This window comes from Brettanomyces bruxellensis, chromosome 9 (genome assembly GCF_011074885.1).
Source record: "Brettanomyces bruxellensis chromosome 9, complete sequence".
Lineage (NCBI taxonomy): Eukaryota > Fungi > Ascomycota > Pichiomycetes > Pichiales > Pichiaceae > Brettanomyces > Brettanomyces bruxellensis.
The window spans coordinates 3,319,736-3,346,415 of NC_054690.1; the positions used below are offsets into that span (position 1 = coordinate 3,319,736).

The 26,680-nt window shown below is 37.3% G+C and overlaps 9 protein-coding genes across 9 annotated transcripts; 7 read left to right on the forward strand and 2 right to left on the reverse strand.

Annotated features, from left to right (window-relative positions):
• Positions 1 to 1,099: 1,099 nt before the first annotated feature.
• On the forward strand, positions 1,100 to 2,557 carry BRETT_003245 (uncharacterized protein; the record flags this gene model as incomplete). Its single annotated transcript, XM_041281756.1, has 1 exon — positions 1,100 to 2,557. One exon carries the CDS (start codon positions 1,100 to 1,102, stop codon positions 2,555 to 2,557), a length of 1,458 nt encoding a protein of 485 aa, XP_041139547.1.
• A 100-nt stretch (positions 2,558 to 2,657) lies between these two features.
• On the reverse strand, positions 2,658 to 7,751 carry BRETT_003246 (uncharacterized protein; the record flags this gene model as incomplete). Its single annotated transcript, XM_041281757.1, has 1 exon — positions 2,658 to 7,751. One exon carries the CDS (start codon positions 7,749 to 7,751, stop codon positions 2,658 to 2,660), a length of 5,094 nt encoding a protein of 1,697 aa, XP_041139548.1.
• Positions 7,752 to 9,900: 2,149 nt separating this feature from the next.
• On the forward strand, positions 9,901 to 10,863 carry BRETT_003247 (uncharacterized protein; the record flags this gene model as incomplete). The annotated part of the gene is made up of 1 exon (XM_041281758.1): positions 9,901 to 10,863. The coding sequence occupies one exon, from the start codon at positions 9,901 to 9,903 to the stop codon at positions 10,861 to 10,863; it is 963 nt and encodes a 320-aa protein (XP_041139549.1).
• Positions 10,864 to 12,111: 1,248 nt separating this feature from the next.
• On the forward strand, positions 12,112 to 13,530 carry BRETT_003248 (uncharacterized protein; the record flags this gene model as incomplete). The annotated part of the gene is made up of 1 exon (XM_041281759.1): positions 12,112 to 13,530. The coding sequence occupies one exon, from the start codon at positions 12,112 to 12,114 to the stop codon at positions 13,528 to 13,530; it is 1,419 nt and encodes a 472-aa protein (XP_041139550.1).
• Positions 13,531 to 14,380: 850 nt separating this feature from the next.
• Positions 14,381 to 15,259, forward strand: BRETT_003249 (uncharacterized protein; the record flags this gene model as incomplete). Its single annotated transcript, XM_041281760.1, has 1 exon — positions 14,381 to 15,259. The coding sequence occupies one exon, from the start codon at positions 14,381 to 14,383 to the stop codon at positions 15,257 to 15,259; it is 879 nt and encodes a 292-aa protein (XP_041139551.1).
• Positions 15,260 to 15,739: 480 nt separating this feature from the next.
• Positions 15,740 to 19,873, forward strand: BRETT_003250 (uncharacterized protein; the record flags this gene model as incomplete). The annotated part of the gene is made up of 1 exon (XM_041281761.1): positions 15,740 to 19,873. One exon carries the CDS (start codon positions 15,740 to 15,742, stop codon positions 19,871 to 19,873), a length of 4,134 nt encoding a protein of 1,377 aa, XP_041139552.1.
• A 258-nt stretch (positions 19,874 to 20,131) lies between these two features.
• Positions 20,132 to 21,216, reverse strand: BRETT_003251 (uncharacterized protein; the record flags this gene model as incomplete). Its single annotated transcript, XM_041281762.1, has 2 exons — positions 20,132 to 21,113; positions 21,194 to 21,216. 2 exons carry the CDS (start codon positions 21,214 to 21,216, stop codon positions 20,132 to 20,134), a joined length of 1,005 nt encoding a protein of 334 aa, XP_041139553.1.
• Positions 21,217 to 21,522: 306 nt separating this feature from the next.
• BRETT_003252 (uncharacterized protein) lies at positions 21,523 to 24,456 on the forward strand (the record flags this gene model as incomplete). Its single annotated transcript, XM_041281763.1, has 1 exon — positions 21,523 to 24,456. The coding sequence occupies one exon, from the start codon at positions 21,523 to 21,525 to the stop codon at positions 24,454 to 24,456; it is 2,934 nt and encodes a 977-aa protein (XP_041139554.1).
• A 113-nt stretch (positions 24,457 to 24,569) lies between these two features.
• On the forward strand, positions 24,570 to 26,594 carry BRETT_003253 (uncharacterized protein; the record flags this gene model as incomplete). Its single annotated transcript, XM_041281764.1, has 1 exon — positions 24,570 to 26,594. The coding sequence occupies one exon, from the start codon at positions 24,570 to 24,572 to the stop codon at positions 26,592 to 26,594; it is 2,025 nt and encodes a 674-aa protein (XP_041139555.1).
• Positions 26,595 to 26,680: the final 86 nt, after the last annotated feature.

Below are 26,680 nucleotides of genomic sequence, written 5' to 3' on the forward strand. Positions count from 1 at the left end.
TAAAGATTACTTCACAGATATAGTTAAATTAGATGTTTTTGACCGAATATGTCAGTAAGAGGCCTACTAGTTATGTATGCGCATCCGGAGACTTGTAATTTACATCAAGAATTTTACATTCCTGGATTCAATTTTTTTTTTTTTAATTTCGTCTTTCCTTTATAATTGGGGAGGCCCGCACTTGTGTACGAGAAATCACATGTTCATTTTTGAAGAAAGAAAGGACAGCTAATGAAGAAGCAAGAAAGGATGACACTTAGAGCAACTTGGAATGAAGTTGATTTGACCAGAGACAAGAAATTTATTCAGTGTTTGATTGTTAATTAGTTCCCAACCTTTTATCTCCTCACTAGTACTAGTAGTTCACGTAATAAATTTCTCCCACTGGATTTAACACATCCATTCAAATTGTATCTTTGTTCAACTTCCAACAGTTTAATGCCTTTTACAAGTGCTTTACTTCACGTACATTTCCAGTTAACGATGCCATATTCCATATCGAGTCAGTAATTTGTGTTGTGTTACGACATGATATATGACATGGGCAGCTTTATTTTGACAACCAAAAGCCCACTTTCAAATGTAGAATGAATAATTATAGTTTGTGCTGTTAATATATTCAGATTTGCTTCATTGAATATATGTTTAAATTGTTACTTTACAAAGCTTTTCACTAGTTTCTCTCTTTTGTATTTAGAATCCTTTAACCTTTTATCAGCAGGAATAGCTTTTCAGACGAAGGAAATGAAATTTGGTCGTCTTCTCTTTTAGTTTAAGAAAAGGGTAAAAATTAATCATTTTTTATTACAAATAAGTTTTCTAAATGTTACATATGTATTCTATAATAGCATTTTATGAATAGATATAATGATGGAGACAAACTGGCTTTGGAGTAAATTATTATATCTCCTCAGAATTCCCTCATTCGATTTTTTTCCCCTCAATATGTGGAGCCAACTAATCTATAGGATATTCTCACCAAGACCAATATATGGTGCCAAGACGCGTATGCCCATTCAATAGCGATCAAAAGGGTCGCTTTTATTATCCATGGTGTCAATTTTTACTTATTCACAAATTAATTTCAAGACTACTAATCATGGAAAGAGACAAACATCAAAATTTAGTTAGTGGGGAAGAAACTGCCCGTAATGACATAACTAAAGATTCTAACGAGCCAAGCATATATGACATTCGACACAGGTGTGAAGTGTACCATATGCAACATTTTAGAGTTCAGATAATCATACTTAAACACAGGTCAATGATTGACTTTTTGGATTATCTAGAAGATTCACTATATGAATCGTACCCATTCATCAATTATCCTCAACCAGAGCTCCTAAAACTAATTCTAACAGCTACAACAGTCACCAAATTGAGTCTTTCAGACCCTCAAATATCTGCTTCAATTGTACCGAAAGCACACTCTCGTCCTTTAAGCAATAGATCTACTGATTATTTAACAAGCTTACTGCTACTATGTAAGAAGTTGGGAAAGAACAGAGATCCAAAATCTTTGGACGACGAGATATATTTTTACGAATTGGAAAATTTATGGAAGATTATGTCTTCCTTACTTCATTTTATTACAAAGTCCAATTCTCTGGGTCGCAGAAGTGTTTCTGATAAAATTTACCGTACAAAGGAAAGACAGGGGGCAGAGGATAATGACCTTAATACAACCGCTAATCAGGAAATACAGAAATTGCGCCATTTAAATGAAGAGGAATGGTTTTCGCGTCAAGAGCTTTTCGGGAATTCCAATTTTGATAAACTTGGAAGGCCATTTTGGGAATATTTTTTATGGGGTTTCAAGTGCTGCATCAAGGGTTCGATTCATAATGATCAGGTCTCACAATTAACCTGGAGTACATGGAAAAATGCTTTATTCATTATCACCGAATACTACAAAATTGAATGGCAAATTTTATGCAATTCAGGTGTTCGCTTTCATGATGCTTATGCAGGTGATCGTTATAACTCATACTTTTTAAGAAATGTATTTAGTTTATGGGGAAGCAGTGCCAGCTCATGTTTTAGTCGTCTTATAACAATATCGTTTATGCATTCGTTAGATTCCTTAGATAGAATACGACCAATCATGGAAAGCGACTTGATTTTAAGGGATACTTCAAATTATATCCCAAATAAGAAAATCCCAATTACTTCAGAACTTGGTCTAGAAACTATCTATTTTCGGGAAACCTTAATATCATTAGGATATTTATATATTTGTCTTTTTGTGCCTAAGCGAAGAGTATCCTTACAGAAATATTATTGTGAAAACTTATCCAAGAATCTTATCGATCTTTGCGAAACAGACTTTCGGAAATTCCTTAGCAATTGTGACCTATCTATACCAGAACTAAGAGAAATGTACAAATTTACGATTCTTATTATTTTGGAATCTTTGACTGACATAGATCAAATATTCACCAAAGACACAAAGACAATTATTGCGGAGGCGGAGATATGCCACAGAAATAAACCTACAGAATGGCACATACCACTGCTGACACATTTCATCAGAGCCATTGATATGGCTAAAAGATGAATTTTTATTCAGTACATATGTAAACCTATACTAACGTAAGAAATCAACAGAAAATGCATTAATGTAACGTAAAGTAGGTAACAAATATATATATATATTATTATTCAATTTGGAGATGAACCAAGAAATCTAACATCTTCCTGACTGCAGTTATATGTGGAGGAATGATAGGATGCTCATCGTACAAGAAACGATCTGCTAACTCCTTTGAAAGGTACAATCTTTGTTGTTGCTTCTGCAGCTTACAAAATTCATGATATCGAATATTTCTATCGCCAGCCTTTTTGGAAGCCGCTTCGACAGAACCACCAAACTCGAAAGAATCCAAATCTCTTTTCTCAGGCAAGTAGTAGTTTTCATCCTTAGATGCAGCAACATCAGTTGATATGCTATTGTTCAAAGCATCAGTATCACTTGATTCAACATTTCCACACATCCTTATAGCTGGGTATAAACAATAATATCTCGAAAGGACACTTAGAAACTTGAACTGCGTAAGCAACTCCTTGAGAAGACAAACAGAATCCATATTAGAGGGGCAACTCAACAAATTCACCTCCAAAGTTTTGTTTTTTGCTACACCATCTCCTGTACCGATCAAGAAGCCAGTTTGAAGAGGAAGCCGGATCTGCTGGTGTAAAAGAGGTTGTGAAGACGGAAATATGATTCCATAACATTCACTCTGTCGGTCAATAAGAATAGGGTCATCAAAAAGATTTCCGGTACTACTTGTAACTTCAATAGAAGTTGAAGCATCAACATTGTAGGCTCCGGCAGAAGAAGAATCCGCTAATCCCAGCTGATTCTTGAGTGAATGAACTTGTGAATAATCCACTGGTGAGCTCAGAAAATATGAAGGAGCAGAATCCAAACCTTGCCTACTGACGGGTGTGAGGCGCGTTCCACCCCCGGTCATGGATGCCAGAACCACATTAGGCGTAGTACCAAAAGAAGGAGAGATTGCCGAATTAGTTTCAACGTTAGGTGTTTGACTAGCACTCGAAATGATTCCAAGCCCAGAAGATAATACGGAACTTCTTTGAAGGTCATTCACGCTTTGAGAATTCACATCTTTTCTGCTCTTTAAAATAGACGGAAGTTTATAGTTCGATAATATGAGCGAAGATGATTCCGGCTCTATTGTAAGAATCACCAATTTAACATTTCTGTGTTGTAAAGATTCTTTCTTCCAAGCAGACAGCTCATCATCCGGCAGTATATCATTCAAGCGAGAAAGGATGATTGAGCCATTATGACCATACCTCTCCATGAACTGTAAACTTATGCTGAAAATACTCTCAGCGACAGCAGCAAATGATTTATATGCAGAATTCTCAGAAATATACCATGACTTCAAATAGCTAAAATTACCATACTGATCTGTCCAACTTGCAACACACCATCGTTTGTCTACAGAGTGCTCATAACAAACGTGTAGGCAATAGTTATCTTCTACCAACTCCTCCGCAACAGAACGTTTTGTTAACTGAAAATCAATGTGTGTTTTGAATGGCTGTGAAATTTTGAAAAAAGAACTTTTCTCCTCAAGATCAGTGCTTTCGGGACAGATGCTATATAACTGAAATGCCAACTGACCCATATAACTGAGCGATTGGAAATCATAACGTAGTTGTGCATTAGAATATAGAGTTGTGAATGAAACAACTTTATAGAAAATATTGGGTATAGCCAATCTATCTTGTTCCGTGATACTAACCTTACGGCGTTTGCGGCCTTCTGGGTCATTTGCAGCTTTTACTTTTGCTGATAAGGTTGACTTAAATGTTGCACATATGTGACCCATGCGTACAATTGAAGGAACACTAATATATGGGGTTGCAAACAGTAACAACAAGTTTCTGTTTCCTTTCTTTACGCTTTTTTCATCTTTAGAGTGTTGTAAGCTTGTATCCTCTTTCAAAGATGGTATCATACTTAAAAGAACTTTTTGCACCTGATTCCAATAACTTTCTTCTGTAGATTTATCTGACTTGATTGTAACCACTCCAGAACCCCTGCACTTCAGGATTGTACCCAACCCCCGTGCTGAATACTCTTGAACAAGTGAATCTATCAATTGATTAATCTCATGCACATAATACCCGTTATCAGACTGGGGCATCACAACCAAAATTTCAAAATTTTTCTTATGCCCGGCTACATCTAGCCCCAATTGCTTCCAAAATGGAAGGGCAGTTTCATTCAATCTGAGATTCTTTCCCAGTCGCTTCACAGATACGAAAGTCGTCGGGATCCTGAATAATTTATTAGACGTTACTTCCGACTTCTTTCGGCCAACATCGGACGGCAGTAATACATTAGGTGATAACTGTTGTGTGTGATCCTGCTCAGAAGGCGTTGCAGTTGAAAAGCTGGGATCATCAAATTCGTGATTCTCGCTACGTTCAATGCCTTTAACCAGAGACCCTTTCTTCTCAAGCGGTGGATTTTCACCAAAAAGACATTCATACGCATTCTCATTTTTCAATTTCGAATCACTTGCACCATCTTCAGGTTCATTTAATAAATCAACGAGGGGGGCTTTCACGACACCTGGAAAAACCTTCTGAATAACAAAATCGACGTCAAAATCAGGCATAGATGTATTTGAACGATGTTGAATTAGGGTGCCCAAATCAGCACTCCCTAAATCTTTTTGAGAAAACAGGATAAAATCCTCTAGAACTGGCAAAATGTTTTGGAGCTCGTCTACTGGAACTTTTAGTGAATTCATGTTTGGCAGAAAGTGAGAAGGTATACTGACAACAGAAGGACCTCTTAAAATCCAGAACATCCAACTCTCCACCTCTTTTCCAGATTTTTCAAATATAGCACTATGAGGAGTCACAGGACTAGCAAGTAAAGAGGTTGCCTGCACACCCACAGATCGCATCGTACTTATATTATGAATATACCCCTGACTACCAGACTCTTCAACCTCAGATGCCTCACTTTCTTCTTCAGATGCTGACATTGAAGTATCATTATCTTCACTGTCAAGGTTTCCATCGTTTTCGATTTCATTCTCAGTATCCTCTACAGGTCCATTCGAGCCCAAAGCTCCCACATCATCCGAATCCTCATCATAACCATCTGATTTATCCTCATCAGTGTCGGAGACCTCAACATCAGCATCTTCATCGAGAGGGAATTTTGGCTTGGAACTATCACTACCAGTATTTTGTGTTGAGTGCTCGCCACTTTTCACAAAGTACTTTCCGCCACTTGAATATTTGCTATCAATATCCTTTTTTATAAGCGGGTTAAAACTTAAAGGTGCAAAAATAGATTTCTTGGACTCACCCGTTGACTTCGAACCACTGGAATTTTCTTCAGACTCAGGTATACTCTCTGAGGTAGATGGTGTTACAAATATTTGAAGAGAAACTGGACCTGGAGCCCCTGGATCCTCATACAAGGGACTGGTCCTAGCTGACAATAAATGAATTGATGACGTGTCTGTATGCTTATCCGTTTCATCACCGACTTCACTATCTGTGTTTTCCCTTATCTTTTTCTCTGTAACATCTTTGTTATCAACTGATCCAGTTTCTTTTGAATCATCACTATCGTCATCTCCAAATAGATCACTCATGTTTTCATCAGGTACATCATCATCTCCATCATTCTTGTCCCCATTCATTAATGAATTCCCCCCATATTTATCGTTTGAAACAACTGTAGATGAATTATTATCGATTTCAGGATTTTTAACACCATCGGAATTCGGCTCAATCACATTCATTTTTACAGGAGACCTTGGAACAGAAATTTTGTTCAAAGAATGCACTGATTTCTCTGTATCGGCCGCAACATCATGTGAAAAATTTATCGAAGATGCTTCTTTTCGAATCGGTCTAACATCCATATTAACAGTCTTACTGCTATTTTTTGGACTTATATTCAACAACTTATCAGTTAGATCCCAAGGATCACATATAGATGGAATATCAAACACATGTGCCTCTTCTGGTTCTACCGGAAATAATATGAAGCACAACTCCAATGGCCACATTATAAATCTTCCTGCACTCGAGATCTGCTCAGTGAATCGTGAAATGTCTTGGGTGAGGCCATTGACATGCTTTAAATTTGGAACTAATCTGATCCATTTTCTCACTTCGCTTGGTTGAAAGGAAATGTCCTTAATAATATCGATATTGCTATATGCCTTTAATAATGAGGCAAAAGAATTAACGGACGATGGCTCATCGCATATTGATTTACTGAAACATCCTTCAACAGCAAAGGAACATTGGACTCCGGACGGACACATAAAAACAGCGAAGCTTTTCTTGTCAAGTAACTTCGGATCATTATCACAATTGATTGCTAAGTAATCAGACAATTTGTAAAACATCTTTTTGCTGGCGGAAAAATTTACAAGCAAATCACCACTCTTGTTCATTGAAGGATTGACTTGAAAAATCGAGTAACCTACCAACTTCTTCTTTCTCTCGGTCATGGAATGTCCGCCTGTTATAGTTGTGTGAATTGTAGACGTTGTTAACATCTGATTACCAAATGGGACCATATCCAATGATAATGCATGCCTACTTCCCTGGAAAAGCCTGTGCCAACTAGATAATTCATGTATTATGTAACATTTGACAGCTCTAAGAAAGCTGAGATACACTATTCCAATTGGTCTTTTCTTCGATGTCTGAGATGTTGATGTTGGACTTTGAAATATTATCTTGGAATCAAATATGGATGCCGACAAGAACTTAAGATTGAGGTGATGCTTTAAAATGATTTGATCAACAGCATTCTTGAGAAATCGTATTTCTGGACGATCATTTGGTTTGGATCCTTCTGCTTCAGATGCTTCAAGTGTAACATCAGAACTGCGCTCTTCCTTAGTCGTTCGAAGTTGAAAAATACATATTTCTCTTTTCGATACATATGTGATAACATTATTGATATTGTGTTCGGAACGCAATTTTGATTTTAAAAGAAGGTCATAACCATGAACACGTTGGAGTAAAGTGGGTACGGTTTGAAGTTGTGAATTTGACGAATCGGTGAAAACATGATAAAAGCAACACACAATATCGGTGACATTGGCAAATTTATAATAGTTCGTTATTGTAGCAGAATCGGAATCAAAACGATTAGAACAGGTGACAGTTGGACTTTGTCCCAAAAATGTATCAGAAGTTGCAGTATTAGGCTGTTGTGACATTGAAGACATGCTATTTAGTCGTGAATAATCCTGATTACCATCACCTGTTAAGAATGGAGGAGATCGGCAAAGCGGATTTAGATCATGTACGCTGAACATATGGAAGACAATAATCTGAAATATAAAATATATGTTAAGCTTGCGTAGAGTATCGTCTTGCAGAATGTAATAAAAAGGGCACGAGCAGCAATTGAAGGTTTTCAATGTACAAACCTAACTAGCTTTCAACATTCAATCCCCTGTTTATGGTACATTTTGATGATTACGAAGGGCTACGAGCATTCTCCGCGCTAGGCTTAAATTTTTCCCCCTAATAAAATTGGTTCCTATCTTTTTGCAGGGAGAAGGCAATGAAGCTGGAATCAAAAATTTCCCCAATTTAGGGTTCATATAATGAAGATTATCAAATACATTAAAAATATTGGAAGTAGTATGAAGAAAGCAATCAAATCAAAACCCCATTTATTTATATACTTTTCTGTCTTCAGGTAAGAAACAACTTAGAGTTGTAATTTTCATACCAAAAAGTAACAAAATTGTAAAAAAAAGGGTGGAAGCCGGACGCAAATGGAAGGGGCGAGAGTCGACCTCAAATACACATACTACAAGCAGACTTATTACCTATAACTTTGAACTCTCACTAAGAGATCTAATTGATGTGTAATAAACGAAGAAACAATATGAATCAAGCGTAGATGGGAAAAACATTTTGATAACATTGATTCGTGATGTACTACTGATTTCAAGTGATACCATACTTGATTGCTGTTCCAAGAAAAAATATATATAACATGTTGTAATATATGCGTCGAGAGTCGCGTCTACATAAAGCTGCCCTGCCTTGTTTATGCCCAAGAAAACCTCACTCATAAGGATCAAAGGTACTTAAACATGTGCATTTTCCCCTTTTTATCCAGTTCATTTTACCTTCTTACTTAGTTCTTTTACTTTTATACTTTTCCTTTCTTTAGCCTTAAAAACACTCAATACTAGTTATAACAAAAACTTCATAAAGTAATCGGCGTCACACTTAAACCAATTAAATAAAACTATTACACATGTATGTAGGATTGATTGATTATGAGATGAGATAGCGAAATTTCCAGAAATCAGCGGGGATACTTATTGGATGATACATCATTTCGATAATTATTAGATCAGACATGATCGATGGGTAACGGACTTATAGGGCGAGATAATAAATAACCGTTCGGTAATCTGCATTGTCGGGTTTGTCTCAAAAAATGATTACATACATTATCGGCTTGCATCGGCGAATGCTCATCAGAAACCTCTTCATTTCTGGCCTATGCATGCTTCTTACCGCGATATTTGCACTGCTCTCGGCGGAAAGTTTCCCTTGCTAGTCGACCGAAGGAAAAAAAATTCAATCTCATACAGAAAACAGCGAGCAAGTGAAAAATGTTGAGTGGGTTGTCAGGCCAGGGGTTCTAAAAATTTCGGACCGCCTTACTAACGCTAGGAAAAAAATAAAACAAAGTAAAAATGCATTGCTTCAGAATTTCCGGCTCGAAGTGTCTCCTATTTTTTTACATATACTACGCAAACCATTTTTATTTTTGACAAGATGTCACAGAGCCATTTCAATATCGTCTCAAGATTTAGATTCAATTAATGAAGATACAAGAAATTAGGCGAATTTTGTCCCTGAGTACAAAAAAAAAGGACTAAATATTTTCTTCGGCCAGATGTATCGCTATTGCAAATCCCTGATTATCACTGGACAGGAGAGTAAAAAACCGAGAAATCAGAATATGACAAAAAAATTACGATTTTGTGAATGAGGAAAGAGCATCTTCTTCAACCTTGCTTTATGTTCGTTCATCCATTCAAAAGATACGATCACAAAAAGTAACAAAAAAAAAAATAAAAATAAAAAATAAATAAATACATCGCATTTTTTCTATGATCCAGATAATCCAAGAAATAAAATAAACAGACCAAATATGCACAGGAGTTGTAGTATTGCCCCTTTGAAGGTAAATCCACAAGTGCTTGCAAGTCTCTATGCGACGATTACATTTAGAAATTTATACTGTCATATAGAACGCTGAAAGATAAATCCCCACATAGGACCGAAACACTAGAAGAATATCGCTATTTAATTTTCGCTGATATAATATTTGTTATAGAACCAATGCAGTCATTAGCACCATGGAATCCGTCATTCTCGTCAGCACTTTCTACTGAATTAGAGAAAAGTCGGTTCATAAGTTTTAACTTTTCAAATACAAATGAGCATGGCTGGCCATCAACACGCACATGCGTCTTTCGCGGATTTTTGTTTAACGACCGCAGCACAAATGTTATTCTTTTCACCACGGATAAAAGGTCAGCCAAGTATAGGGAACTTTTGAAAGACTCCAGATTTGAGGCCTGCTTTTATTTCACACGACTTAACAAACAGTTCAGGATGAGAGGCCATGCAAGGGTTATATCGGACGGCTTATATCCGGAGCTGCATATAATGGAGAGGGATGAGGAAGCAGTTATGAGCAGTGCAGAGGACGATGATGAGACCATAAAAAGCAGGAGTCAAAGTGGGAGTGGGTCACCAATAGCTACTCCAACACCGGAACAAAGTGATGCCACGGTATTTGATCTTTTCACAGATAATTTAGAGCAAGCTAACAGAAAACCCATCAATGATCCATTAGAATATGTCGTGATATCGCCATCGGTGCCGGAGCAAGAAAAGGATGCTTCTTTTACCTCATTACAAGACATGATGCAGAATAGACACAGTTTCCAACAGGCTAAAAAGGAGTATCTACAACTTCGCCTGAAACCACCCACTACAGAAGAATGGGCGTCCGAACGTCTCCGTTGTTGGAATATGATGTCACGAAATGCTAAAAAGACATTTAAGAAGCCCATGCCTGGGTCGTTGTTGACAGAGGAAAAATCAAAACTTTTGGATTCAATTGATCGTAATGTTGATGGAACGACTTCGTCTTCTGGTTATGAAAACTTTGCTGTTGTTTGTCTTTTTGTGGATGTTGTTGACTACTTAGACCTTGGGGCTGGGGGTGCAGATTCCAGGTACGTTTATAAGCGACTGATCGGCGATGATTGGAAGGAGTACCAGGTTTGCCCATAAGAAATTTGTGAGCAGGCTTTTGATGGCCCTTCCACTCTTTTGATTTCTCTTTCTGTCGCTTTTATAAATGATTATGTACTAACTATATAGACAGATGGATAGAGGGTCAATCTAATGACTTGTTACAATGTAACCCTTAAATAGTAGCACGAAGCACTATAATAAATGAGTTATGGGAACACAAGTCTATTTATACGAGTAAAATGAGGTAGGGGTACATCAAAGTTCTCTCCGCGGCAAGGCTTATATTATTATTTCAACTTTTTTTCAATTGTGTATTGTTGCACAACCCTTACCGATGGTTGATCTAGTTAAAAGTTAGCATTTAAATGAAAAAACGGCTTTAAGGGAAGTTCATATCGTTTGGTGATTTAACTACCATTTTTAATTTTTTTTTAATTTTTTAATTTTTCTTTTGCTTCTAGCCTTCCCTATAGCCGCTAAGAGTAAGTTGAATAACGGGATCGTTCTTCTTTTTTTCCCCCTTAAACATAAGCAATAGTGAAATCCAACAGTTGAATCAGTAAGTTGTGGTTTAGTTTGTCTTGAATGATATGTTATAAGGAAAAATGGAGATAAACCTCTTGGCTTTTAATAATAAAACCAAGACGGATTTTGGCAGATCTGATCGAAGATCTAACAAAATATAGCACATTGTTTAACCTCCGCAGTTTTTTATTTGCAACCATTTGATATGAAAAGTCGTCCATTATTCTTCGTTTATGGTATTTTTTCATCCTACTACTTACTTACTACCCAATAATCCGCAAATACAGGGAAAGTAAGCGGGGCATAAATTTCTGGGCCATAAAAAATTATTTTAGCAGTAGTTTTTAGCTTTCATTTTCTTTCGCTCCAGTCGTGCAGTATTAGTATTTCATATATTTTTTTGAGAGCTAACCGCCAAGATGGACTTTTGCGAAAAAAGATTCCTAATTAGTCGACCGGGGTAGGATATCAGCTTTCTTAGCGGGTAGTACCCAGCAAGAATTATATGTTTCCCATTATTCTTGTGCCGATTTCACGTTAATCTTTGTTTTCTAGGTGAAGCCAATCAATGCATAATCGGGAACGCTTAGTGGTGCACCTCCGCTTGCCCTGGCGGATTATCAATCCAATTGTAAAATGTTGACGGTATAAAAGGGGCCAGTACTGCTGTTCATCATGAGGTACCACTCAAGTGTATTTTTACTTATAAATTCAAACTACAAGACATTACACAGCACAATACTCTTTAATCAAATATAAATGTCTACATACGCTGATAAATACTTCCCTGGTGAGCCAGATGCTCCAAAGGTTGTTACCAAGACCATTCCAGGTCCAAAGGGTGCGGCTGCTATCAAGTCTCTATCTGAGGTTTTTGATACCAGATGCCTGACTTTCCTTGCTGATTACAGCAAGTCATGCGGTAACTTTATCGTCGATGCTGACGGAAACGTTCTTTTGGATGCTTACTGTCAGATCGCTTCCATTGCTATGGGATACAACAACCCTAATTTGATTAAGGTTGCCAAATCTGAAAAGATGCTCAGAGCTCTTGTTGACAGACCAGCATTAGGTAACTTCGCTGGTGTTGATTACGAGGAAATCCAGAGGGATATTCTCAAGTACGCACCAAAGGGTCAAAAGTACGTCTGGAACGGATTGTCCGGTGCAGATGCTAATGAGTTGGCCATGAAAGCTGTTTTCATGAACTACCAATCCACGAGGAGAGGTTATGACAAGCCATTTACCGCAGAGGAGAAGAAGTCCTGCATGCAAAACTTACCACCTGGAAATCCAGAGTTGGCAGTTCTATCATTCAAGAGATGCTTCCACGGTAGATTATTTGCAACAGCTTCCCTAACGAGATCGAAGCCATTACACAAGATGGATATGCCAGCATTCCATTGGCCAACCGGTGAATTCCCATCTTACAAGTACCCTCTTCCAGAAAATGTCGAATACAACAAAAAGGAAGACGAGAGATGCTTGAAGACTGTTGAGGACCAGTTCAAGAACTGGCACTGCCCAATTGCCGCTGTTATCGTTGAACCTATTCAATCCGAAGGTGGTGACAACCATGCAGATGCAGCTTTCTTCCAGGGTCTTAGAGACATAACCTTGAAATATGGTGCTAAGCTCATTATTGATGAGGTTCAGACTGGATGCGGTGGTACCGGTATTATGTGGGCACATGAGAGATACAACATTACTCCACCTCCAGATCTTGTCACCTTCTCCAAGAAGATGCAATCATCTGGTTACTTCTTCCATGACCCAGAGATGGTGCCAAACTTGCCATACAGACAGTTCAACACCTGGTGCGGTGATCCAAAGAACATTATAATGGCTGGTGCCATTATGAAGGAGATCAACGAGCACGGTTTACTGCCCGCATTGAGAGAGACAGGTCTTTACTTCTATTCCAAGTTGGAGGAATTACAGAATAAATACCCACAGATTCTCAGCAACTTGAGAGGTAAAGGTAAGGGATGCTTCTTAGCATTTGATATGCCAACTCCTGAGAAGAGAGCTAAGTTCCTATCCGATATGAGACTGAACGGTGTCAACATGGGAGATTGTGGCCAGCTAGGTGTCAGATTAAGACCAGGCTTAACCTTCAACAAGAAGCATGTTGATATCTTCATTCCAATTATGGACAAGGTTCTTTCTAACCTATAAGAAACTTAATTAGCATTTACATACTCCAGAAGAATGAGACGAATGAAAACATTTAAGAATTAATTAATTTGATGAAAATGTACGCCGTAAAAAAAAGACCGATTAAACTAAGCCCTAGTGGAGTTTACGGGAAAGTATTAAAATGATATGTATGTTTAGCTGCTATATCTAGAAGTTCTTACCTGAATTCTTTATTTTAGGTATTCCGCATCCAATTCGCTGCACAAACAACTCTGGTGCAAACATTATTTTTCTCGTTTTCCGGTAAATTAAATTCTTGATTTGTTAAACTTTTTTTGTGCCTTTTGATGGGAGGGATTTCATTGATTTACGAACAAAAAGGGATTTTTTGTCTTCAATATATGCCTTATCTTTTATCCTTTGTTTCGTTGCAGGAACTCCACCTGGATATAACTCCAAAGTAAGAAGATAACCAAAAATGAGAGAGATTAGAATTCATGATATAATATTATATCTCTTTTTGGTTGGCATCGACATGCTATCCAGATATAGAATACAAACCCTATTTTCATTCATACAGAAAAACATCAACTTTGGTAAGTAAAATAAAAGTTAACAAGACAGGATGGAGTTACTAACAAGTGGATTAGTGTTATTTTTATTAATTGATATTGTTGTATCAGGATTTATCGAGCCACTTGATTCTAAAGACAAACCATCCCAAAAAGGAACTCTTAACCAACATATTTTGCTTCGTGTAATCAAAAATCATATAAACAGCACAATCCCACTCAATACAAGGAACCCCAGTTACTCCTTTATTTCAAACACTGTTTGGAGACGCTGGTACAATATTCGTCAATTTTTCCAATGCCACAATGGTACAGATATGAGCCAACTTCAGGAACGCTCAGAAGGAGTTTGGATTAGAAAATGTTTTAGAATAAAAGATAAGCCAGATCTAGTTATATTTTTTATTCCAAATATTATGCTTTTTAGTGCAGAGCCTTATGTTTATGTCGAATATCTCACGACGTTACATGGCTTACTTCTGATGCAGGGATTCGACAACCCGGCCGTTTTTCTTACGAAAGTTCAAAGAGAATCCGAAGGATGGAGTTATCAATACTATTTGGAGAGTATAATACATATTTGGATCAAAATAACTACATTATATCCAGATGCAAAATTTGTACTGGCTGGAAGTTCAATCTCAGCCACCTTGATCATATCTGTACTTGAGCATATTGCTTCGGAGGAAAATCCGACCGCTAAACCTTATGGGGCTATTTTAATCTCTCCAATTCCAATATGGCATATAAATAATGGGAGGAATGCCTCAATGAGTAGAAAAAATAAGGGTGATTTTATCACCGCTTCCTTATTGAAAAAAATATCCTCTATGTGCTTGTCAGAGGAGATGTCATATGAGAAATTTACGAATGAGAGATGGAAAAATGCTTTTCCTGAAGGCGGAATAGTACTTTCATATGGTAGCTGTGAAATAGACTTACCTGAAATCAAGCAATTAGCTTTTGAGCTAGGAAAATTTGGACGAGTTAAATCCCTAGAAAGAGCCGATGGAATCCACTGCTGGCCAATGATATCATTCCTTACAGAAGATGCACAAGATGAGAAAGAAGATAGTTGCTTTGTTTTGGCCGGAATTATAGCCAGAATGATTGTATGGCAAATGACGGCATATATGTCTCCTAAATTTGCAAGAAATTCTATGAATGTTCTTACGATAGATGATTCGCATATTTAAATTCTGTTATACTGCATGCTACCTACGAAACTTGAAACAATACTTCACGGGGCATCGATTGACGTTAATCGTCGATATCGCCTTTGAAAAAAAGAAAAAAAATTTGACTTCAGAAATTTTTTCATTGTTCCAAGTATTTTATTTTTTTGTTTTATATATTTTTTTTCTGTTGAAAAATTAAATACTGGGAGAAACCAACCTTAACGCATGTAGTTAAGCGATTCAAGCATGACACTGGTAACAAATACCAATATTTTCAAAAGACATAATTATAAGCCATTATAATTTGTTACTTGGGGGGAAAATAACAAGGAATTTGCGTCAAAAATTGGATCGTTCATTACCGTGGCGGTTGATCTGTATATATTATACCTTAGTCACCCACTTATTTGTACATAGCATAGACCATATCAATAGTGGTCTTGGGTTTTAGACATTATTTATTCGGAATTTGTGACTAAATTTTTGACGAGGAAAGACATGTTGGCTCGTTGTTCTGCAAAAAGATTAACACCTTATAGGTTCTTGCTCCTTAAAACTTCGACAAAATTGCATAGCATTAGATTTGCCACCTCCCTGAGGAAAACGCCGACATCTTTGGATGATATTTATAGCAAGTTAAGGGAACCGGTATCGACAGATAAATATGTTGGTGATTCATTTCGGCTTTCATCTTCCGTGGATAATGTTTTGACGCCAGTTAACATTACTGCAGTCCAGAGATGGAGTTTATTTACAGCATGCTTAAAATCCAGAGATTACGAAAGAGCCGATCTGATTCTTCAAAACCTTTCCACACAAAGTAGTGTGAATAATCCATACTATCAAGATGGCATTTGTGAGTTTTTGGCTTGTTGGGGACAAGAGGAAAATATCACAATAGGTGCTGTCAGAAGTTGGCTCAATCGTATGTCTTCTGTTAACGAGTCTTTTCAGAAAGACCCCAGAGTTTACGCATGGATGATTAGAATTTTGTTTCAGAAGGGAGAAGATGCCGAGACAGCTATGAAGGAACTTGCATACTATAAATTAGCTGCATATGGGAACAAGAATTCGGACGTTTTGAGGTATATTAACATTGTGGGCGTTTTTAATGTTAAAAAATTGGTCACGTATGACCCAAACTTAAGAGAATCCATTCCTGATGACTACAAGGATCTTTTCAATATACTATTGTCACATCCAAATTATCCTACGCAAAGCAAAGTGCTGGAGACATCAAACAGTGATACTACCAGCAAGGAAATTTCTCAGAATGAGGGGATTACACCAAAAACCGAAGGAGGATTCGAGTATAAACTTTCCACAGAAAAAACAAATAAAATAGAAAATAAAGACAAGAAGGATAACCTACAAGAGCATATGGTCAACAAAAAAGCTCTATTTGAAGCAAACAAATTAGTAGAAGGGGAGCGAGACGATAATGATCTAGATGTCGCAACTATTATTAAGGAAGCACAACAAAATGTTATTAACATTGACAAAGAAAACAAGGCAATTGATAATGGCATTGTAGAATTAAAATCTGTCTCAACCTGGAACTTGAAAGCTATAAGACATTCTTTGTTAGGATTGGTTGACACGTATCACCAAGGAAAATTTATTAGACAGTTTATCGAAGCTGTTGAAGAGGCTAATTTGGATGTTGACACGGATGCGGTCATGAAATGTGCCAATGCTGGAAAACAGGTTAACTTCTTTGATATTAAGGAATCCCTACCTTTTGAACAACGCGAAAAATTCGATAAAGTTTTAGATGAGATTTCGGAGGAGAGACAAATTTTGCTCGAAGGTACCACAATAGAGGCTGCTAAAGCTAAATGGGATCATGAGTTTGAAAATCTTAAGGATAAATCCATGCCATCTTCAGTCGGCTCATATCTTCATAATTGGATGGAACAGCTAACACCATTAATTGAGAAGGATGTTGATGAATATGAAAAGGCCAAAATATATTTTGCTGCATTGAAAGCAAAAAAGAATGTTGACAGATTGTCTAACTATGATGAAGAAAGGTACAGGGAGAAAATGAAATATGGTCCATTTATCAGCTTGATGAAACCCGAGAAGGTTGCCATCATAACGATTTTAGAAGTCATGAAGAACTGTGTGACATCAGATATTGCAAGAGGTGTTCCTGTTTCTAAGGTTGTGATGTCCGTCTCAAAGTCTCTTGAGCTGGAGTACAAATCTGAGAAGGTTTTGGCATCTGATGTGGATGTTTACAAAAATTTTAGGGCGATTAGAAAAACCCCAGAATTCAAAAGATTCCTTAGAAGCAAGCAGGCCGAGAAGATTATAAGGGCAGCCGAGAGGAAGTCCTTGAGAAATAATAGCATCGAGACTGAAACCTCTCAATTACTATGGGATGCGGACTCTCATTGCCGAGTTGGATCTGCATTAATCTCCATGCTATTACAGATTGCTAAAGTGGATGTAGAGGGTGTGGATCCCAAGACTAGCGAGGTGAAAAAGGCTTTGGCACCGGCATTTTATCACACATATGATTTTCAAAATGGTGGTAAGGTGGGTGTGATTAAGGTGAACCAAAGATTTTCCTCTAAACTTGGAAAGGACAGACTTGATCAATCCATTCAAGCTCAATACTTGCCTATGATTGCGAGACCTAGACCTTGGACAACATATAATGACGGTGGTTATTATTTGAAACGTTGTCTAGTGCTTCGTTCAAAAAATGCACCCGAGCAGTTTGCATATGCGAAGGCTGCCGCTATGAGTGGTAAGATGGACAAAGTTCTTAGTGGTCTGAATGCTCTGGGGAACACATCATGGACAGTCAATAAAAGAATTCTTGAGTTGATGACACAGGTCTGGAATACTGGCAAGGCATTTCTTGAGATTCCAAAAGCGGAAGAAAAACTTATTTTACCCAAACCTCCGGCGAAAGGTGCAGAACCAATAGAGATATTCAGATACAGAAGGGACTGCCGAGATAAGTGTAATGCATTTGCCAAGGATAGGTCTATGAGATGCGATATGAACTATAAATTGGAGATTGCCAGGGCATTTCTGGGGGAGAGAATATTCTTTCCACATTCTCTTGATTTCAGAGGTAGGGCTTATCCTATTCCTCCAAACTTCAATCACCTAGGAAATGACTTGACTAGAGGATTATTGCGTTTTTGGGTAGGGAAGAAGCTTGGAGCAGATGGATTAAGATGGCTCAAGATACATTGCTGTAATTTAATGGGTAATGATAAGATATCCTTAGATGACAGAGTTAAATACACCGAAGAACATATGAATGAAATTATAGACTCGGTGGAGCATCCATTTGATGGAAAGAAGTTTTGGGTGGAAGCTGATCACCCATGGCAATTTCTGGCTACCGCAATGGAACTTAAAGATGCCATGGAATTACCGGATCCTACACAATTTGTTTCACATCAACCAGTTCATCAGGATGGAACATGTAATGGCTTACAACACTATGCGGCTCTTGGTGGTGATATAGAAGGAGCAGAGCATGTGAACTTGGTGCCAAACGATAAACCTTCGGATATTTATACACGTGTGTCAAAGATAGTTCAGCAGATGGTTGATGAAGATGCCGAAAAAGGTGTCCCGGATGCCAGAAGAACTCAGAATATCATTACAAGGAAGTTGGTTAAGCAGACCGTGATGACCAGTGTGTACGGTGTTACATATGTCGGGGCAAGAGCACAGATTGTCAAGAGACTGAAGGAAATCGATTTCGATGAAGATCATCTCTCCGATTGCTCTGCATATTTAACGGATAAAGTCTTAAAAGCGATTCGAAAACTCTTTGATGGCGCTCATGCTATTCAGGACTGGCTCGCTCTTGCTGCTAAGAGAATCAGTAAGAGTATACGTCTCGATATTGATGTAAACGATGACACGGAATATATTTCTTCCGTGATATGGACGTCACCTCTGGGCCTCCCAGTTGTCCAACCTTATAGGAAGTTCAAATCGAGGCAGATACATACAAACCTTCAGACAATGGTCATCAATGATCCATATGAAATCAAAAAAGTTGATGCAAGGAAGCAGGCTCAGGGATTTCCTCCAAATTTTGTTCATTCATTAGATGCTACGCACATGCTTATGTCTGTGAACCGCTGTCGTGAGCATGGATTATCTTTTTCATCCGTTCATGATTCTTACTGGACTCACGCAGCAAATATAACTCTGATGAATAAAATTTTGAGGGAGGAATTTGTGAAGCTTCACAAAAACGATTTGGTTTCGAAACTGAGGAGCGAATTTATGAAGAGGTACGGTGATAATGTTTTAATAATTGAGGTGCCTAAGAATAGCAAAGTTGCTAATGCTGTGAAAGCATACAGAGCGGCGATGTCGAAAAAGCTTGGAAGAACAATATCATTAAAAGATGAAATTAATATTGAAAGGGAAAGAAGAAATTTACTTCACTCAAAAGACCCCAGCCAGGTGAAATTGGGTCAAGAGCTAAAGAGCCCTCTTGAAATATTCAGAGAAACAGAATATAACATGGATCGAGATGAAAAAGGCACATTTCGTATTTTGGCACCATTTGATCTACCACCAGTTCCCCCAAGGGGATCATTTGATGTTTCAATAGTCAAGCAGAGCCAATACTTCTTTTCATGATCCAATCGCAGGGGAATGTCAAGAAAAGGGAGTATATGTGTGATGTGGGGAAGAGAAAAAAAAAACTTTTACTACTATTAATATTGTCTTGATAAACGTCAACCTTGTATATACTTGATAAAATTTGATTATACTTTGCAAAGGGTAAAAAATATCAAGAATAGCTGTAAAAAATTGTAGGCAGACACTTAATTCTATCCTGTATATTTCAATGTTAACGGAAATACAAGAAGAACATCACACGACTTGACTACTATTTCAACAACAAATGGATGCAGGAGGTGGTCTTTGAGGATGATCAACCTTGATAATTTTACCCTGATCCTCTAACACGCTTATCAAACCGGCTAAAGGCTCCAATTCTTTTGGTTCAATCAAGTCAAACTCCCGCACGAATGAAATAAAATGTGAAAAGTAAGAGCTCCAGTGCGCTTCTAAAGATAAATGGACTAGTTTGTCAAAATGATTCCAATATATATGGGCCATCATTCGAAATATCTGTCGGCATATTCCACGAATATCATTAAGGAAAGATGGTGGAAAAGCAATTCCAGCCTTTGTTGGGAAGATTGTCTGGTCATTAATTTTATTACTCATCCACGTAAGAGCATATTCAATATACTGATTTGCGGGTAATGAGGCTGTTTTACCGTTTGGCATCATCCAAATGTATTCCGTGTTCGAATCAGCCATCATTTTCGGATATTTATCCGGTGTCACATACTCAGCAATTATGCCATAGAACTTGTTGATGTGATTGAAAAATTCAAATGTATTCAACGCCAGCCATTCATAATAATCCACATACTTCGGCAGTTGTACAATAGTTTTATACGAACCCTTCACCAAAGCTGTTCTAACAAATGGCTCACACATGAAAAGTGGAAGCTTCTCCTCTTTCTTGGTCCTTGCATGACGAGAATTTTCCTGATTGACCTCATTGTATTGCTGCTGACGATGCAAATGATGCAAATGATGCTTGGAATTTATATTCTGTCCTTTTTGCTTCTGTACCCGACGATTTGGAGAACGACTTTCTGGTCGTGCAGAATCACCTCCATTGTATCGTCTAAAAGAATTATTGGAGTAATTACTATTAGAGTATAAACCGGGTTGATTCTGCTGGCTCAGAAGTGAATGACTCGAATTGTTCGCAAGATTTGTGTCCGAGAATTTGTAAACGCCAGTATTTTTACTGGTATTCGCTTGCTGCTTCTTTTTAGAGTTTCTGGCGAAACCTCTTCAATTAAAGACATGGAAATCTGTTAGTGTCAAGATATCGAAAGAGCAAACAAGATTCATCCCCAAACTAGAACTTACCTAAAAGGATTTAAGAATGACATTGCTATGTAAAATTATGTGCCTACCTTAAAGTATACCTTGCTAGATATATGCAGGCTGTCAAGCTCAAATATACAGAGACTGATCATTTTTCTTCGAACATTCTTAAATTGGAATGAGAAACATCAACATCGATAGTTTTTATTTTTCCTTTTTTTTCCCCTAAATTTTAATTTTGTTATTATTCTTTCTGAATCAAGTTATACCTTATTCCTTGTTGCAATTCGAAACATCAATTACATCGATAATTACAAGATTGATACCAAAAAACTCAAACCTGAGGGTCAATCTTGTGTTGCAGGATAAATATGTCACATATAAATTGCCATGACCTTTTCTCAGATCTGGGGTCAATCACAAATCATATCATAAAGAAAACATTTGGAAGCGACAAGTTCAAGGTTATAATCGCCGGGCACAATGATTTGATCCTTGTCAAAGGCTGTCATATGATTTGCATTACTGGAACTATAGTCACAAGACAGTTTGAATTTGAAAATGATATTATAAACTGCTTTTATACCAAGTTTAACGAGAGTCATGAGACCAAACATTCATTACACGAAAACAGCTCAGGCATACAAAAAGTCCTAGTTGTGATATTCACTGATCAGATAAGGGTTTACAATAACAAGGGAGGTACAAAGATACTAGCTGTTCCATTTCACATCAAGAGAGCATTCCCATTTCAAGATGGAATCGTTATCAACAAAATGCGGGATATGAGTATCATATCCCTGGATTCATTTTCATTATCATCTGGCAGTTTGCTTTCATCAATTCAATCGGCTAAATCAACATCTGCACTATCCAGCTCTACCCCGACTTCAAGCGCACCTTTAAACTTTTCTGCACCAATAGGTCATTCCTTCTCTTCAGAGAGTAATTTCTTAACATTAACCGATCCCCTAGGAGACTTAGGTATAATTGCATCTTCCTCTGTTACTTCATTTTCTTCAAAAGAAGAGCTCACAAGCTTTCCGGAAAATTCCACATATTCTTTGGCCACACTTTTCAATCCTTTGGAGCGGAAGTTAAACGTATATCATGTGAGATATCTTTCAAATTCGAAAAGCCATAGAAGCAAGAAAAACACATATTTAGAGCTCAGGAAAGCAAATATCCGAAACACTTCTTCGTCAAGTACCATGCAACAAATGACACCGAACACTTCTAGAACACTAGAAAATGATTCACGACTTGTGAGATTGTCATCAGTTTTATCATATGATCGAATGGCATCTGGCGGTGAGATCAATGCAGATTCTTCTAGTGGTGTGCTTGCCGGTAATCCATCGTTTTTTCAAAAGTTGAGAAAAGCCATAATTTTTACGAAATTAAATTCTTTTTCATTAAAGGGTACGCTAGACCAACTAAAAGTATTTAATATACTCTTTAAGGATCAGGAAGCAATTGTGATCAGTAACTTGAAGAAAAAACGGACAACATTTTTAATTTATGATAGTCCTGCAAATATTGTGAGCCTTCCAAACTTCAATGTAAAGTTTTCCCTGAACTCCACCGATGTTGTGAAGGCCCAAAATTTGCAGGATCATCCCGGATATGTGTTATTAAAGCAGGAGAACAATAAACTATTTTTATTCAATCCATTCATGAAGCTTAGTTCACCAGAAATAAGTCTTTCGAAAATTCCGAGGATTACAGCACTTGATGGCTTTTTTGGATCGACATTGATTTTAACTAATAACAAATCTGATCGAGTGGTTATCAATCTTTCTATTGAGCCAACAGATAAAGTCACGGGCACACTTCTTAAAAGTTTTCAGTATTTGACAAACTCCTACCTCCAGGAATATTTTTGGCTTCAATGGTGTGGAAGTATGTCTTCGCAAGACTCAAATGGTTCTGATTGGGAATATTTTATTATTACACTTCTCTCGATGACCTCATTTTCGGAAAATATTAAACCAGACGACGAGGTCATCAACAAAAACGAAATTACAAAGCTTTTACCTGCAGCTTCTTTGGCTCGAGCTCAGCGATTGACGAACAATTTAGATCAATTTGATCGTAATTATAGTCTGGATAGTTTACTTCCAATAATTGTTTTATCTCTTCATATTGTGCGGGAAGATTTAAGACTAGATGTCTTATCATCAGAAAAAATGGGGAAGTTGTCTGTATTTCTTGCTCAGATGGTTAGTTGGATGGGCTGGTCTGAAAAATGGGTACAATACTACCATATAGATCCTGCGCTTATTGATCAATGCACTAAAAAGTTGTTATCAGAGCCGATCGAGGAACCACCAAATATATTTCGATCCTTGAGCAGTTTGTTCACAGATCAAATAGTGCCTTATATCACTTTTGCACAATTGGCGGAGGATGATGAAGAGGCGGATAGAATAATTATACCAAAAACTTACTACTTATTGCGTTTATTTGAGGTACTGATTTCACCACAATATGTCCCGGAGGATTTGATAAGAATGATGGCAGACTATAATATCAAAAAATCAGACATCGAAACACTCCCTATTGGTATACATGTTATTTTAAAGAACAAGATAATGCATTGCAGGGAAAGCATATGTTCTCAATGGGACCTGAATCAAAGAGAGCTAGCTTTAATTGGTCGCCGGGATTTGTTAGAATCAGAAAACTCACGTATGGAAAACGTTCTTTCAGCACAAATATCATCATATAATTTGAAAACTGCAGGAGCTAAAGAAATGCCAGAAATAATCAAATATGTAAATAACAATGCAGTACTTTCACCATGGGATGATCAAGCTGAGGCGGACAGGTTTCACGTTACGCGTTTAATTTTTTCAGACGATCGGAGATTCTATGAAGTCACAAGACTTTTACAAACATCGAAAGTACAAACTGGGTTTTTAAAGTTACCATCTACGATGGATGAAAATAAAAAATTAACAAAGCAGCGTGCACTAGGTGCGAAGCTTGCTCTCAGGACTCTTACAATCCCAATTGGTCGGGCCGCATTGTTTATATCAAGCAGGAAACCACTAGTTACTGAAAAGTTTCCAATTCCAAAAATGAACTTTAATGCCTTAATTTTACCAGATATGATCAATATTGGACTGGAAAAGGGTACAATTGATTCTTATTTGTACGATTGGGGGTATTTTCATAACGGAGTTAGCGCCGGATTAATGATTTCGAGGAGGTTTGATAATATTAGTGGAAGTTGGATTGTTTTCAATCGTCCGCCAACATTAAATGCTCAACACGCGGGCTTTTTGTTGGGCTTGGATTGAATGGACATCTAAAGCATTTAGAAGAATGGCATATCTATAATTACTTGGGACCAAAGCATAGTTACACTAGCGTGGGGCTATTACTGGGTATGGCTGCAAGCTTAAAAGGCACGATGGATGTAAAGCTTACAAAAGTTTTATCCGTTCATGTCGTTGCTCTTTTACCACCGGGCTCTACGGATTTGAATGTTCAACTTCCGGTTCAAACTGCTGGAATTGTTGGCATAGGTTTATTATACGCAGGTTCTCAACATAGAAGAATGACTGAAATGCTGCTTTCCCAATTAACTTCTATTCTTACAATAAATGATCATAAAATCGTGAATGAAGGATATAGATTGGGTTCAGGAATTGCCCTTGGGTATATTAATATTGGAAAAGGGGAATATCTAAATGATAGTTCGGATGCAAACGTTCTGAACTCTTTATTTTACTTAGCTACTTTTGTAAGGGACATAGAATCAAGCGAGCAATTAGATAAATCTTGTGGGGGAGCATTGCTTGCACTTATGTTTATGTTTCTTCGGACTGAAAATAAGAACGTTGCTGAAAAATTGGATATTCCCAGGACAAAACAACTTATTGACTATTTAAGACCAGATATACTCATGTTGAGATGCCTTGCAAAAAATATGATTATGTGGGAATCAATTGGACAAAGTACCGACTGGGTTGAGGAACAAGTTCCCTCTTGCATTTCTGAGATGTTTAGTCTAGATGACATTGACTTCTTGGACAGTGAAACTTTGCCATACTTAAATATCATAGGTGGCGAATTGCTCTCCATGTCAATAAGATTTGCTTCTACTGGAAACGTAACCGTGAAAAGTACAATACTGGGGTACCTTGGCAAACTTATCAGTTTGTGCCAGAGAGTTCCATCAAATTTTGATCAGAGGATTGCATTGATCGGCGCTAGAAACGTGAGAGATGTTATTATGCTAGGGCTTTCGATATTAATGTCAGGTACTGGCGACTTGGATACACTAAGAATATTGAGATATCTTCAGGGTATGACGGATCAGCACACAAATTATGGCGATTTTATGGCTATAAATACAGCACTAGGATTTTTATTTTTGGGCGGGGGACAACAAGCATTTAAAACAGATGATTCATTCAGTATTGCTTCACTTATAACATCAATTTATCCGGTATATTCTACAAACAACTATGAATGCACATCTGAATGTACTGAAATACTTTTGGAAGCATTGAGGCATTTTTGGGCATTGTCTGTTGAAAACAGATGCTTAATCGTTAGGAATGTCAGCGATAAACAACCAATAAAGGTGGGAATGGACATATACATGAACAGTGGATCAACACGCCATATATTTTCACCATGCCTTCTCCCAGAACTGGGGAAAATAAAAAAAGTCGTTGTCTGCCCAGAAGACTCAGAACTGGCTAACGAGAAAGATACACACCGGATACCTAATGATGGAAAATATTTTCCTATTGAATTTGATTTTATGAATGCAGAGAAATTGCAGAGTGAGACATTCAAAAAGAACCTAACGGTTTTTGTCTATAAAAAACCACAATATCAAAATTTGAACCTTAACTTTGATTATATGTTGCGCCTAGAGAAGAATAAGGATAGAAAGGACACATACTCCAGCCAAAACAGGGCAGACTTTTTAGATTGCTTTCGGAATCTGTCTATTTTTAAACAGTCAAAGTACTACGAAAAAAGCTTACTGCTAAGTAACAGTGGAGGTACAGAGAATTTGACAGAGGCTTCAGTGATCGATATAAAACTTGAGGTTGAACATTTATTAAACTCAAATTCAATTGATAAATTATGGAATCTTAAACTCCTCTTCAGCTATGTTGATAAGATCATATTTGATAATAAAGATATACTGAAACACAATAGCAGTTCGAAGGATTCCGGCACTTATGGCACGCTACTAGGCAATACATTACCAAAGAAAAATCGCCCTTCGAATGGTGCTTTGCTAAAGAATGTCAAGACAAAAAATAAAGGGGTTGAATATGATGATACATTCGATTATCATCAGGAGCGTATGCTACTTCAAAGTGAAAATGAGAATGATATGAGCTATTTAAGTGTTAAATTCATTGAGGAAATTAGAAACAAGCTTTTTAAGAAAGCGGAAATGAATCATTGACCGATTTCAAGATACATTGATAATAAAATCCAATAAATTCTAAATTAAATAGTAATCGAACGAATTACGAAGAAATGTAATGAATG